At 44.5% G+C, this 14,591-nt stretch overlaps 2 protein-coding genes across 3 annotated transcripts; one reads left to right on the forward strand and one right to left on the reverse strand.

Moving 5' to 3' along the window:
- Positions 1-215: 215 nt before the first annotated feature.
- SDHD (succinate dehydrogenase complex subunit D) lies at positions 216-12,078 on the reverse strand. 2 transcript variants are annotated; one of them, XM_081100472.1, is made up of 5 exons: positions 11,912-11,998; positions 8,191-8,307; positions 6,444-6,588; positions 1,630-1,665; positions 216-1,219 (listed from the first exon to the last, which is right to left on the reverse strand). In XM_081100472.1, the coding sequence occupies exons 1-5, from the start codon at positions 11,961-11,963 to the stop codon at positions 1,054-1,056; spliced, it is 516 nt and encodes a 171-aa protein (XP_080956598.1). In that variant the 5' UTR covers positions 11,964-11,998; the 3' UTR covers positions 216-1,053. The 2 variants fall into 2 exon arrangements, with proteins under 2 accessions (XP_080956598.1, XP_080956599.1); XM_081100473.1 differs by lacking the exon at positions 1,630-1,665 and having other exon boundaries at positions 11,912-12,078.
- A 46-nt stretch (positions 12,079-12,124) lies between these two features.
- TIMM8B (translocase of inner mitochondrial membrane 8 homolog B) lies at positions 12,125-14,480 on the forward strand. Its single transcript, XM_081100474.1, has 2 exons — positions 12,125-12,244; positions 14,078-14,480. The coding sequence occupies exons 1-2, from the start codon at positions 12,161-12,163 to the stop codon at positions 14,243-14,245; spliced, it is 252 nt and encodes an 83-aa protein (XP_080956600.1). The 5' UTR covers positions 12,125-12,160; the 3' UTR covers positions 14,246-14,480.
- Positions 14,481-14,591: the final 111 nt, after the last annotated feature.

Genomic DNA, 14,591 nt, shown 5'->3' on the forward strand with positions numbered 1-14,591 from the left:
CTGGACCTAATTCTAATTCTTTCTAATACTCTCCTCATACCAAACTACTTATACTCAGTATATTTCTGCCTATTAAGTCTTTCTGTGTTACAGTGCTTTGTGTCCGATTTACCTAACTGCTAAGCCCCAGAAGGAAATTTAAAGACTCAATCCTGTTTTATTGCTATAGATGCAACGGACACTCGGTTCTAATAAATAAAACTAGGGACAGATAATACATTAAAAGAGCAAAATACATTTTTATTATTCAGAATTTTATTTTAAAAAAAACTTTATTTTCACAGAATACATTTCACATTAAAGATTCTCACAGTGGGAAAAATAACACTTTATTATTTAAAGTTTTATATTTGTGGATATTATTTTGGGACAAGTAAAATGAACATATTTGAGGAGTTAAGTCTCAGTTTAGAACATGTAATACTTTGATACCTCTACAGGGGTACCTCTCCCCTGCATGGAACTTCTCTATATTCAGAAGTTCTCCAGGCTCTTTTACCCAGGCTTTAGAAATTAGTAATGTGAAATATTAGCATTTCCTAACTTTAAAGTTTCCCAAAGACATATAACCATCAGTGACTGGTATCAACTAAACAAAGGGGGAAAGTTTTTTCAAATATTAAGTGCTGCATAAGTTTCTGCAGTCTTTACTTATGAATTAATAGTTTTCCCTTTCTCCATAACTCCTAGGACAAATATAGCAGTTTGATTAGGTATTGAGAGTAATAAAGCTGAATTCCCTTTAAAAGTTTGGTAAATTATAATGCGAAAGCTCATATATAATGTTCAGTTACATTGTGAGTCTTGAGAAGCTGGAGGACAACCTCATTCACTCGCCAGAATGTGGAATTCTGTCTCACAATTTCTTGGATACAATTCCTCTCAAACCTTTTCCTCACAGATTAAATTCTAAAACTAGCCAGGTGATTAGGAGAAGAGATTTATCTCACCAGTGGACTTATCTGTTATTTCCTCCTTATTGTGAGATGAATGGCATGACAGAGCAGAGGCAAAGAGGTGTACAATCAATTTCAAGGTAGTAAGTCAAGAAGGTCAGAGCTTCCACAACATGGCAACAGCTTTGCAGATGCCCACATCGTGATAGTTGAAATAACAAAGCCCAGCAAAGGTGAAAGCCGAGAGTGCCAAGAGGCCTGCCTTGGCAGCTTTCTGCAATGCATCCTTTTGAACATAGTCAGTAACAACTTGTCCAAGGCCCCTAAGGAAAAAAAAAATCACAGCACAAATGAAACATCACAAATGACAGTAGAAGACCACACAGATAACTTGGTTGCAAAAAGACAATCAGGTTCAAAACACAACCAGTCAAAAACCAAAGTAAAGGAATCAAGTGTATCCTAATAATATAATAAAGACATCTTCCTATTCTTCAGATTCAATTTTCCAGAGTTACTTATATCAGGAACAGTAATTAATTACTATCTACAAAATTTTGGTGTGTTTTTTTAAATTAAAGCAATGTTCTACAGTTTTTCATTAATTCAAAAAGAATGTATTAAACAGATGTGATATGTCAGAACCTGTTATAGACATTGAGAGCACAGCAAATAAGACAGCATCCCTCCCCATACGGAATATTCACTCTAGTGAAGGAGAAGGAAAGAGTACCTTTGTGCTATGAAGTAATATTCTAGAAAGGATGACCTGAATGAGAAGAATAATCCAAGCAGAAGTGACAATGACCTTGGCATCTTTGAAGAACAGTAAAAAGGTTAGTATGGCTGGAAAACGGGGAGATTAGAAAGCAAAGACAGATCACATAGGTCCTTGAAGGTGATGAAAAACAGTTTGAATTTTATTTGAAATACTAGAGGCCCAGTGCACAAAAATTTGTGCACTCGGGGGGAGAGGGTGGTCCTTCAGCCCGGCCTGTGCCCTCTCGCAGTCTGGGACCCCTCGGGGAATGACCACCTGCTGGCTTAGGCCTGCTCCCTGGGGGGATTGGGCCTAAGATGGCAATCAGACATCCCTCTAGCAGCCCGGCAGCCCTCAGGGGATGTCCGCTTGCCAGCGGGGAGCAGGCCTAAACTGCAGTCGGACATCCTTAGCGCAGCTGAGGAAGCAGGAGAGGCTCCCACCACCACCGCTGTACTGGCAGCCATCAGCCTGGCTTGTGGCTGAACAGAGCTCCTCCCATGTGAGAGCGCCCTGACCACCAGAGGGAAGCTCCTGCATTGAGAGTCTGCCCCCTGGTGGTCAGTGTGTGTCATAGTGACCAGCCATTCCCAGTCTTTCTGCTGTTAGGGTCAGTTTGCATATTACCCTTTTACTATATAGGATAGAGGCCTGGTGCATGGGTGGGGGCCGGCTGGTTTGCCCTGAAGGGTGTCCCGGATCAGGGTGGGGGTCCCGCTTGTGTGCCTGGCCAGCCTGGATGAGGGGATGAGAGCTGTTTTCAGGCTGGTGGGTGACTGAAACTCCCAACCTCTCCTTTTTTTTCTTTTATTCTGGGATTTATTTACCTTCTATGGCTGTCACTGGAGCTGAGAGCCAGCTTTAGCTGAGGCTCGGCTCCAGCTCTGAGACCTCGGCTGCTGAAAGCAGGTATCTGGGTTTGTTTGGGTTCTATAATTGTAACACTGTTGTGGCTGAAAGCAGGTTTCTGGGGTTTGTTTAGGTTGTATAATTGCAACATAGTTGCTAAGAGTGCAAGCTCAGAGGCCGGCAGTGGCAGGCGGGGAACCTTGGCTTCCTCCTTCACTGGAGCAAGCAAGCCTCCTGTTCGCTTCAGCTGTCTGGCTGCCGGCCACCATCTTGGTTGGCAGTTAATTTGCATATCTCGCTGATTAGCCAATGGGAAGGGTAGCGAAGTTACGGTTAATTACCATGTTTCTCTATTATTAAATAGGATAATGAGAAACCACAGATGTGCTTTAAGTGGGGAGTGAACTAATTTTACTACATTTTTTAAAATCTTTAATGTCGAGAGTATTACAGATGTCCCCCTTTTTTCCCAATGCCCCCCTCCACCCGGTTCCCACCCCACCCCAGGCCTTCACCACCCTACAGTCCATAGGTAAGACCTTTGGTTAATCTCTTCCTGCTCCCCTCCCGCTTCCCTCTGAGATTCACCAATCTGTTCCAGTTTCCATGCCTCTGATTCTATTTTATTCTACAGTTTATTTTGTTCATTAGATTTCTTGTTCATTTATTTTGATTTTTAGATTCAATTGTTGATAGATATGTATTTATTACTTTATTGTTTTTATTTTTTATCTTCTTCTTCTTTCTCTTCTTAAAGAATACCTTCCACATTTCATGTAATACTGAAATGTTTGGTGATGGCCCTGACCGATTTGGCTCAGTGGATAGAGCGTCAGCCTGCAGACTCAAGGGTCCCAGGTTCAATTCCGGTCAAGGGCATGTATCTTGGTTGCGGGCACATCCCCAGTGGGGGGTATGCAGGAGGCAGCTGATCGATGTTTCTCACTCATCGATGTTTCTAACTTTCTACCTCTCTCCCTTTCTCTCTAAAAAATCAAGAAAGAAAAAAAAAAAAGAAATGTTTGGTGATGAACTCTTTTAGCTTTGTCTGTGAAACCCTTTATCTGACCCTCAATTCTAAATGAGAGCTTTGCTGGGTAATCTTGGTTTTAGGTCCTTGCTATTCATCACTTTGAATATTTCTTGCCACTCCCTTCTGACCTGTAAAGTTTCTGTTGAGAAATCAGCTGACAATTGTATGGGCACTCCCTTGTAGATAACTAGCTGCTTTTCTCTTGCTGCTTTTAAGATTCTCTTTTTGTCTTTAGCCCTTGGCATTTTAATTATGATGTGTCTTGGTGTGATCCTCTTTGGGTTGCAGGAGGCAACCAATCAATGATCCTCATCATTGATGCTCCTCTCTCCCTCTCCCTTCCTCTCTGAAATCAATAAAAATATATTAAAAAACAAAAACAAAGCCAAAACCGGTTTGGCTCAGTGGATAGAGCGTCGGTCTGTGGACTGAAGGGTCCCAGGTTCGATTCTGGTCAAGGGCATGTACCTAGGTTGCGGGCACATCCCCAGTAGGAGGCGTGCAGGAGGCAGCTGATCGATGTTTCTCTTTCATCGATGTTTCTAACTCTCTATCTCTCTCCCTTCCTCTCTGTAAAAAATCAATAAAATATATTTAAAAAAAAAAAACAAAAACAAAAACAAAACAAAAAACAAATCTGTACCTAACAGCCTATTATGCAACCACTAATTTGTTTTCCATCTCAATGGATTTGCCTATTCTGGACATTTTATATAAATGCAATCATACATGTGGCCTTTTGTGTCCAGTTTCTTTCACTTAGCTTAATGTTTTCAAGGTTCATCCATGTTGTGGCTTGTATCAGTGCTTCCATTCTTTGGCCAAATAACACAGGCATACCTCATTTTATTGCACTTCACTACATTTTGCAGATATTGCAGTCTGTGGCAACCCTGCATCGAGCATGTATATTGGTGCCATTTTTCCAACAGCATTTGCTCACTTCATCTCTCTGTCACATTTTTTAAAAATATATTTTTATTGATTTCAGAGAACAAGGGTGAGAGATAGAGAAAATCATTATCAGCTGCCTCCTGCACACCCCCTACTGGGGATCGAGCCCACAACCCAGGCATATGCCCTGACCGGGAATCAAACCATGACCTCCTGCATCATACGTCAACGCTCAACAACTCAGCCATGCCGGCTGGCCATCTCCATCACATTTTGATAATTCTCAAAATATTTCAAACATTTCTATGACTATTATATTTATTATAGTGATTTTTTATATTACTTGGGAAAAACCCTTCACCAGAAAAAAAATTATGACTTGCTGAAGGCTCAGATGATGGTTAGAATTTTCCAGCAAAATGTATTTTTAAATTAAGGTATGTACTTTTTTTTTTTTTAATATATTTCATTGATTTTTTACAGAGAGGAAGGGAGAGAGATAGAGAGTTAGAAACATCGATCAGCTGCCTCCTGCACATCTCCCACTGGGGATACGCCCGCAACCCAGGTACATGCCCTTGACCGGAATCGAACCTGGGACCTTTCAGTCCGCAGGCCGACGCTCTATCCACTGAGCCAAACCGGTTTCAGCAAGGTATGTACTTTTTTAATTTTTAATTTTTTTTTTAATCATCACCCAAAGATATATTTTCCCATTAATTTTTAGGGAGAGTGGGAGAGAGAGGGGAAAGACAGAGAGAAATATCGATGTGAGAGAAACACACGGACTGGTTGCCTCCTGCACATGCCCCAACCAGGGCCTGGACCACGGAGGAGCCTGCAACTAAGGTTCATGCCCTTGACCGGAATCAAACCCGGGAACCTTTGGTCCACAGGCCGACACTCTATGCACTGAGCCAAAACGGCTAACACTATACTTTTTTTAGACATAACGCTACTGCACTTAATAGACTATAGCATATACAGTGTAAATAACTTTTATATGCACTGGGAAAGCAAAGAACTCCTGTGGCTCACTTTATTGCAATACTTGTTTTATTGCAGTGGTCTGGAACTGAACCCCGTACTATCCCCGAGGTGTGCCTATAGTCACATATAGCACATTTTGTTTAGCTATTCATCAGCTGATACAACAAAGGGTTTTGAGAAGGGGAATGTCTTGACCTGACTTAATATTTTAACAGAATCAGGGGGCAGCTGTGTTGGAAATAGACAGAAGGAGGGCCAGTTAAGAGACTACTACTGGAATAGAAGATAATGACCAAGTTTGGGGCTTGAACAAACAGAACAGAAATGCTATTAATTCAGGTGGGTGAGAGTGCTACAGGAAGCGATCTGGGGGGACATCAGCAACTTAGTTCTATAGCATGCAACATTAAAAATGTCTATTAGATCCCAGCTGACGTGGCTAGGGGTTGAGCGTCGACCTATGAACCAGGAGGTCATGGTTCAATTCCCAGTCAGGGCACGTGCCTGAGTTGCGAGCTCAATCCCCAGCATGGGCGGTGCAGAAGGCAGCCGATCGGTGATTCTCTCTCATCATTGATGTTTCTATCTCCCTTTCCCTTTTTCTCTAAAATCAATACAAATATATTTTTTAAAAAGTCTATTAGATATGGGAATGAAGACATCGAATGAGCATGTGAATATATAAATCTGGGCATAGAAATACCTTACATTATGTTTTCTACAGGTCTTGAGTATTTTAATTTCTCCCTTATATGCAACTAGTGACCCAGCGCGCAAAATCATGTGAGACCCAGACCCCGCAGCGTTGCGGGACTCCCCCGAGTCCCACCATGCTGCGAGACCCAGAGTCAAGTCCCACCCACCTGCATGTGCGCCTTGCTGCGCATGCAGCCTCCTGGTGACCAGTCTTCGGTCGTTACAGCCTTAGGGCCACTGGATTTTTATAATATAGATAATGAAACAAGCTCACAGGAAACAAGCTGAACTAACAACATAATACTGAAAGCACTGCTGTACTTACCAATGACTATGGAGAGAGAGGACCGCAGCCAGGGAGTAGTCCATCGCAGAAGAAGGATTCAAATACGCAGCTGGAAGTAGGCCCAAGAGCAAAACACTGACAACCCTCTCACCAGTCCAGTGGAGAGACGCAGCCTTGGAGCCAGCTATAGAAAGGAGGAACCAGATTCATAAGAGTTGAAGGGGTAAACCTATCTCTCACATTCAGTATCTGCCACACAATAACTCAAATTGACAGAAGAGCAAACAATATGCATATAAGACTTAACACTGAGCATAAAAGAGGGTAAGATAAAGGAGGTAATTGAAAGAGATGCTTCCCGCACCCCCACCCCCCGCCCTTTTTTTTAGTACAGGTTGTCTCAACACCTACACATGTTGATTAGAAGACAGATCCACTTTACTTATAGGCAAGAAATGGACAAAATATATTTGCAGAATTACCAACCTTGGACTTCAGTATAATGGACAAATACCTAATGAATACAAGTTAGGGATACTTGAGAAATTCCTTTAAAACATTTTTTTTTTTAAATGAAAACAGCCAACTCAGAGAAGCAAAGTTCTGATTTCAACTTTTAGGACCATGGTCCTTGTTCTGTCCCATTGCTCATAAACAGAAATGGAACAATAAGCAAGTGAAAAACCAAATGGGCTATAAACATTTCCTTGAGAGCCTCTATCTTTTTTTGTTACAGACCCCCTTTGAGAATCTAATAAAAGGATAGAGCGACTTTCCAGAAAAAATGCACACAAACACATACATTAAAACTATGTATACAACTTCAGGATTTTCAGTCCCATGCATCCCAAGTTAAAACTACTCTTCTAAATCTAACTAAACTAAGCAACAAAATGCAGAAACAAAAACTTTTCAAACATAAAGTTAGTCTAAAAAGCAAAAGTTTACACTGTATAATTTCTCATAACTCAGATGCAACTATATCTAAGTGGTTGACCTAAGAGTCAAGAGAAGTCTTTATTTGATCTTTCCAGACTTCAAAAATGGAATTACAGTCAACTCATTATTCACCTACAGGCTTTCTTTTTTTTTTTCTTTTTTTTTTAAATATATTTTATTGAGTTTTTACAGAGAGGAAGGGAGAGAGATAGAGAGCTAGAAACATCGATGAGAGGGAAACATTGACCAGCTGCCTCCTGCACACTCCCCACTGGGGATGTGCCCTCAACCCAGGTACATGCCCTTGACCGGAATCGAACCTGGGACCTTTCAGTCCGCAGGCCGACGCTCTATCCACTGAGCCAAACCGGTCTCGGCACCTACAGGCTTTCTAAGACTAACTTTAATAATATCTAAACAGTATTCATCCAAGAAATGCCATGATTTTAGTATCAATCTATATAAAAACAAACAAGTTAATTACAACTATAAATATGCATAACTTTTCAAAAACTGTCCACTATTTTAAGTTATTCATATTTGGCTCCTCTCCATAAACTAAATAAATAAGAATAACTAAACTACTGAACAGACTCTTCCTAAAGCTATATTCTTGTTTAAAAAATTAAACATTTTAAAAAAGACTTATACCAGAAGATTCTCTGAGTGTAAATGGCATCATTCAACCATGTTGGTGTTGTCTGCCCAAAGGTGTAGGCTGTCTTCATTTGACAGAGCTGGACACAAAAGTTCCCCCCAAAGACAACAAGTCCTCCCAAAGACATGGTAATTAGCTAAGATGAAGATGGCCAGAGCCCAAAAAGCAGCAGCAATGGAGAATACATACAATGGTGGCTGGGTGACAGGTGAATGTGCTGTATTCCACACCATCCTGGGGTAGGTTGGTCCTGGAGAAATGCCGAGATCTGAGCAGGTCTGACCACTGGGGTTCGGGGGAAGAGAGCTAAGGAAAGAGACATTAGGAGGATCATAAGCACCTCTCTTGTAACAGGATTGACAGACTTTCTAAATGACCATAGGTAAGCTACTTCAACCCTCAAAGAGGATAACATCTCATCTATAAAAAAAAGATAGCATCTACTTTGCCGGCCGGCTTGGCTCAGTGGTTGAGTATCGACCTATGAACCAAGAGGTCACGTTTCAATTCCTGGTCAGGGCACATGCCTGGGTATGGGCTTGATCTCCAGTGAGGGGTGTGCTGCCGATCAGTGATTCTCTCTCATCATTGATGTTTCTATCTCTGTCTCCCTCTACTTTCTTCTCTGAAATCAACACAAATAAAAAATAAAAAGATAACATCTATTTCAGTGGGTTGCTGTGAGGTCAGATTGAGTAACCACTGGAAGACTGAAAAATCAACAAACCACTTACATAAAAAGGCTTCACTTTTACTAATTTTAAAAAGTAAATTATAGTTTTCTCCTTCCATTTACTCATCCGCTTGGCAGTGGAGTAAGAGATACAAGATACAGTCTTTGTTCTCAAGGAATTCAGTCTAGTTTGGCAAGTTCATCTATTAGCATCCTCCTTTTCAAGATCAATTTCTCCACTTGTACCCCTGAACCTATCTTTTTCTGTCCTATTTGGGATCCTGTATCTTGGTTAAAAAACAGGCAGACCTGCCCTAGCTGGTTTGGCTCAGTGGATAGAGCATCGGCCTGGGGACTGAAGGGTCCCAGGTTCGATTCCGGTCAAGGGCATGTACCTGGGTTGCAGGCACTTCCCCAGTAGTGGGTGTGCAGGAGGCAGCTGATCGATGCTTCTCTCTCATCGATGTTTCTAACTCTTTATCCCCCTCTCTTCCTCTCTGTGAAAAATCAATAAAATATATTTTAAAAAAAATAGGCAGACCTTAGTAAACCCAACTCCACTACTTACAAGCTGTGAGACGATCAGCAATTAAGTAAGACAGGCCTCCTAACCTCAATGTCCTCAATTGTAGAAAGGAAATAATAGCACTTACTTTATAATACTGTTGAAAATTAAATAATATATGCAAAGTGTTCAGTATAATTCCAGGAAGTTATAAGCAGTCAATAAAAGGTCATTTTTCTCCTGTATCTTTAACCTCTCCTTCCAATTGGCCATTTTCCCCCCACTGATGTAACATACTTCCCTTGATACTAATTCCTACAAGGCCCATGTGCTCTTCCCTGTTCTCTTTCTCCTCCTTCCACCCATGCTTCTTTAAAGTGTTATTTAAATCATCCTGGCTGGTGTGGCTCAGTGGGTTGAAGCATCATCCCATACACCAAAAAGTGACAGGTTCGATTCCTGGTCAGGGCACATACCCAGGTTTCAGGTTTGATCCTGGTGGGGCCACGTACAGGAGGCAACCGATTGATGTTTCTCTCTCACATTGATGTTTCTTTTCCTCTCTCTAAAATCAATAAAGTAAAATTTTAAAAAAAATAAATCATCTCAGCTTCCCTATGATTCTTTAACTCAGAAACTTATTTTTATCCCCACCAAAGCTGCTTTGGTAAGTTGCCAATGGTCTCAAGTAGCCATATCCAACAGGTACTGTCAGTCTTCACCTTATTGGGCCTTTCGTCACCACCTGGCATCATGCTCTTTCCTCCCTTCTTTCCTGACAGAACTCTCTTCTAATTCTCTCTTTGATTCTCTGATTATTCTATGTTAGTCTCCTCCTGCATCCACTCTTTTTTTAAAAATACACTTTTGATTTTTAGAGAGAGGGAGATGGATAGAAACAGGGGAGCATCATCGATCAGCTGCCTCCTGCACACCCCCTACTGGGGATCCAGCCCGCAACCCAGGCCTGTGCCTTGACTGGAAATCAAACCAGCGACCTCTTGGTTCCTGAGTCCACACTCAACCACTGAGCCACGTGGGCCAGACCTCCTGCATTCACTCTTAAATGTTCTCCCAGACTCCATCATCTGCCCATTGCTCTCCTCCCTTCCTCTGCCCACCCCTGGTCATTCTGTCTATTCAGCTTCTACTGAGTTGACGACACCCCGATTCTGTATCTCCAGCCCTGATATCTCTCCAGTTTCAGAAGTTTAAGTGCCTGCTGGGCCTCTCCCCTGACATATCCTAAATGGTCTTCACACTCACCATGCCAAAAACTAAAATCATCCTTCAACTCACTTTCTCATCCAAAACTGTCTCCCATCTGCATGTTCCCCACTGTAAGGACATCCCAGCCTAACCCAGAAACCTGGAAGTCATGTAGGATTTTCTCCCTAAATTCAGTCAATTGCCAAATCGCGCTGATGTACCCAAACATCTCTTGAGACAATGTTTTCTGTACTTCTCTTCAAGTTCAGGACCTCATCATCCTTGCCTGTACCAGTGCCCTACCTCATCTCCCTGACTTGTGTCTTAGCCCGACCATCTGCCACCCTGATGGCCCATCTGCCACCCTGCTACCAAAGTGGTCCATCTAAACTGCAATCTAGCCCTAGCCGGTTTGGCTCAGTGGATAGAGCGTTGGCCTGAGAACTGAAAGGTCCCAGATTCAATTCCGGTCAAAGGCACATGCCAGGGTTTTAGGTTCGATCCCCAGTGGGAGACTTGCAGGAGGCAGCCAATCCATGATTCTCTCTCATCATGAATGTTTCTATCTCTTCCTTCCTCTCTGAAATCAATAAAAACATATTTAAAAAATAAATAAACTGCAAATCTATGTCAAATTTTTCAATGACTCCCCTTCACACCAGGTAAAATGCATACCCCTTATCAAGGCAAGTTCTTGTATGATTTGACTCCAGATCCCCTTCCCAGGTTCAGTGCTCATTCCTGACCTCGAGCTTCAGCTTTAATAACAACCGATTTGTTTTGTTTCCTCACCTAACAACCAGTCTACTCCTTCCTTCATCGCTGCACCTGTTCACCCCAGGAGCCCTAACTGTAATGACCTTATCCCGTGGCCTTGCGGGTCAGGCACACCTCCTTCGGGAACAGAGACAAAGTAATCCTTCCAACCCGGGCGCTGAATACGTCCTCCCTCTGGACTGCTGGGACAAGTGTGTGGACGGCACAACCGTTGTTTGGTGTTAAATTATGCTTACACGTGTTTTCCCTATAAAAAGGAAAAGTCTTTGCGGGCAAGAACTGTGTTTTATTCACACCTGAATCCCAAGCTTACTGCAGTGCCGGGTATAACACACATGCCCCGTTCGATGTCTACCGGAGCGGTCCCGTACACGCCCTCGAGGAGCACGACCCGGCACGGGGATTCGGATCCCCTTTTCGGAGTCGGGGTGGGAGCTCGGGAAGGACAGCGGTGCGGAGGGGGCGAGCTCCTCTGAGCAGCCTCGGCGGGGCTGGCTCCCAGAGGCAGACCTTGCGGATGTGCCCGCTCACCACGTCGGCCCAGGCCGGGAGAGACGCGCTCCGGGAATAGCTGGGCCCGCAGCGCGGGGGTCGCTGCTGTGGTTCCGACCGGAGCCAGAGCGGCCATTGGGAAGGAGGAGAGGAGGACCGCCGCGCTCCAGAGGCCACGCCACCCGCAGAGGACTCCTCCCGCCTCCCTGCCCAGCGGGAAGCCGCGCTGGGAGCGCCGGCCGCAGGACCCTCACCTCGGCCTCCTCGGGCACCGCAGAGGACACTCAGCCTCCACACGCTCGCCATCTCGCTCCTGGAGGTTCAAGGTCATCCAGTAACCCGGAAACAGTCACAGGCACCGCCCACCACACCACAGGAAAGAAAACAAGGAAAAGGAAAACGCTTGGTGAACCGGAAGTCGGGAATTGGGAGCCGGGAGTCGGTGTGCGGCTGCCGCACCTGCGCACACACGTGACCGGAAGTCCGGAGCCCCCAGGCGGACAATGGCGGAGCTGGGAGAGGCAGACGAAGCGGAATTGCAGCGCCTGGTGGCGGCCGAGCAGCAGAAGGCGCAGTTCACCGCACAGGTGCGGGACAGGGACCAGGGTGAAGAGAAACGCGGCTGCAGTCCAGGCCCCAGGCGGCCGCGGGGAGGTCGCCCGATGTCCCTGCCAGGCCCGGTTCCCTCGCAAGAGAGACGAGTCGCGGCACCCCTGCCGCTGGGGCGCGGCGGTGCCCAGGGGCCGTTAAGCAAGCCCCGGTGGGGAAAGTAGGTGTGAAGCAGAAAAGAAAGGTTTGGGCGGCGCGAGGGTCCGGGAGCCGAGCTGGGCGGCGAGACCCCTGGGCTGACGTTCGGGAGATGCAGGTTCTAATCGTGCCTCTGCCGCTGACGCGCCACGTGCCTCCAGGCGGACACCCAGCCACTGCGCGTCTCGGGTTTCGCGGTCGCCCGGTCCCTTACTGCACTGTGAGGACCAGGCGCGATAATGTATTTGGAAACGGCACAACCTTACTGGGGGTAATCAGCCTGCAAGAGCTTTGGAGCTCGTTGGGCACGGAACCTGGCCCGGTGCCGCATGAGCCGCGTTACTTGGGGCTGATTACCTACCGCCTCTTCAGCGAAGGTGACAAGTCATTTTCTATTACCGCAAAAAGGATTGACTGAGTGCCTAGTTCTCAGCCTCCCCAAATAGTGAACTCTTGGTAAATGATATTTTCCTCTCCTCTCCGCCACCCCCCCATCACCACCCTGGTTAGAAATCTTTGAATCCTGAACGTTATGAAAGTGCATACATCTTCCGTGCCTGTATGTGCATTTTTCTGGAGAGTGGATCCATTCATTGGATTCTCAAAAAGGTTAAGAACCCAAGAAGGGCCGAAACCGGTTTGGCTCAGTGGATAGAGCATCGGCCTGCGGACTGGAAGGTCCCAGGTTCGATTCCGGTCAAGGGCATGTGCCTGGGTTGCGGGCACAGCCCCGGTGGGGGATGTGCAGGAGGCAGCTGATCGATGTTTCTCTCTCATCGATGTTTCTGACTCTCTATCTATCTCTCTCCCTTCCTCTCTGTAAAAAATCAATAAAATATATTTAAAAAAAAAAAAAGAACCCAAGAAGGGATAGATTTAGAATGATACGGGTGCAGTGGTTTCGGCGATTAATTGGTCCCATACCTTCTCAGCTTACACTGGTGCTAGTTTGGGATTTAAAAAAAAAAAGGGTAATTAATCCTGCCTGAAAATTTACATTCTGATTGAGGACTTGACACAAGTAGAAAATAATAGACAGTGGCCTTCAGGCAAGTTAAGAATGCGAACTGTTTTGAAGAATTGGTGAAATCCTTAGGGAGGGCCTTCAAGAATATTAAGAGTCAAGTTGAGCCCTAGCCAGTGTAGCTCAGAGCCTCAGCCCTCACACAGAACGTTCGATTCCTGGTACCTGGGTTGTAGGTTTGATCCCCAGCCCAGTCGGGAATAGTGGGGGAGGCAACCCCCACTTCCAGTCTCTCTAATGGAAAAAAATATCGTCAGGTGAGGATTAACAACAAAAAAAGAGTCAAGTTGGGTATGCTGTGTGGGCCTCATTGAAACCGTAGGGGTGGGGGTTAAATAAGGGAGTGCCCTGAGTAGCTAACAGAGAAACTGATGATTAAGCAAACACAGGTGACTTGATGGAAAGTATTTTGTAATTACTGAAGAGAAAAATAGAAAAAGAGAGGATAAAAGAATTGTTGCAATGTAGGGCTGAGGGTCTGGACCATATTGGGGACAGTAGGAAGTGAGGAAAGAGGAGAGCCCATGGTTTGTTGATTGAAAGAATGTTTTAATTAGGTGACAGAAAATGAAAATGGGAAGGAAATAAGAAAATTGGCAGGTAGACCTATATACAGGCCCTAATGGTTACTGCTTTTCTTTCCTCTCAGGTGCACCACTTCATGGAGCTATGTTGGGATAAATGTGTGGAAAAGCCAGGGAATCGCCTAGACTCTCGTACTGAAAATTGTCTCTCGAGCTGTGTGGACCGCTTCATTGACACTACTCTCGCCATCACCAGTCGTTTTGCCCAGATTGTACAGAAAGGAGGGCAGTAGGCCATTCCCTAGGAGAATGACAGAAGCAGCAAAGGACTTGTTATTAAGCAGATTGAAGGGCCAGTAAGGGAAAGTTGTCAACCTACTGTCAGGTCAACTTCAGGCTATTACCAAGCATGTTGGTGCTAAAAAGTAACAGATCGAAAATTCAAAAGTGAAATTTATTTATTTGGAATTCAGAAACTCCACATTGTATCACAACAATTATTCAATAAATGTGAGTTCTCCGACTCTATTTTTTAAATCCCATTTTAGGATTTAATAAGATCTCTGATTGGCAGAAACACTAGGACTGAATATGTTCCAGGGCTAGTAGTGCAAATGGTATTTAAGGGGCTGGAAGAAA

The sequence above is a fragment of the Myotis nattereri genome (assembly GCF_964212035.1).
Source record: "Myotis nattereri genome assembly, chromosome: 9".
Taxonomy (NCBI): domain Eukaryota; kingdom Metazoa; phylum Chordata; class Mammalia; order Chiroptera; family Vespertilionidae; genus Myotis; species Myotis nattereri.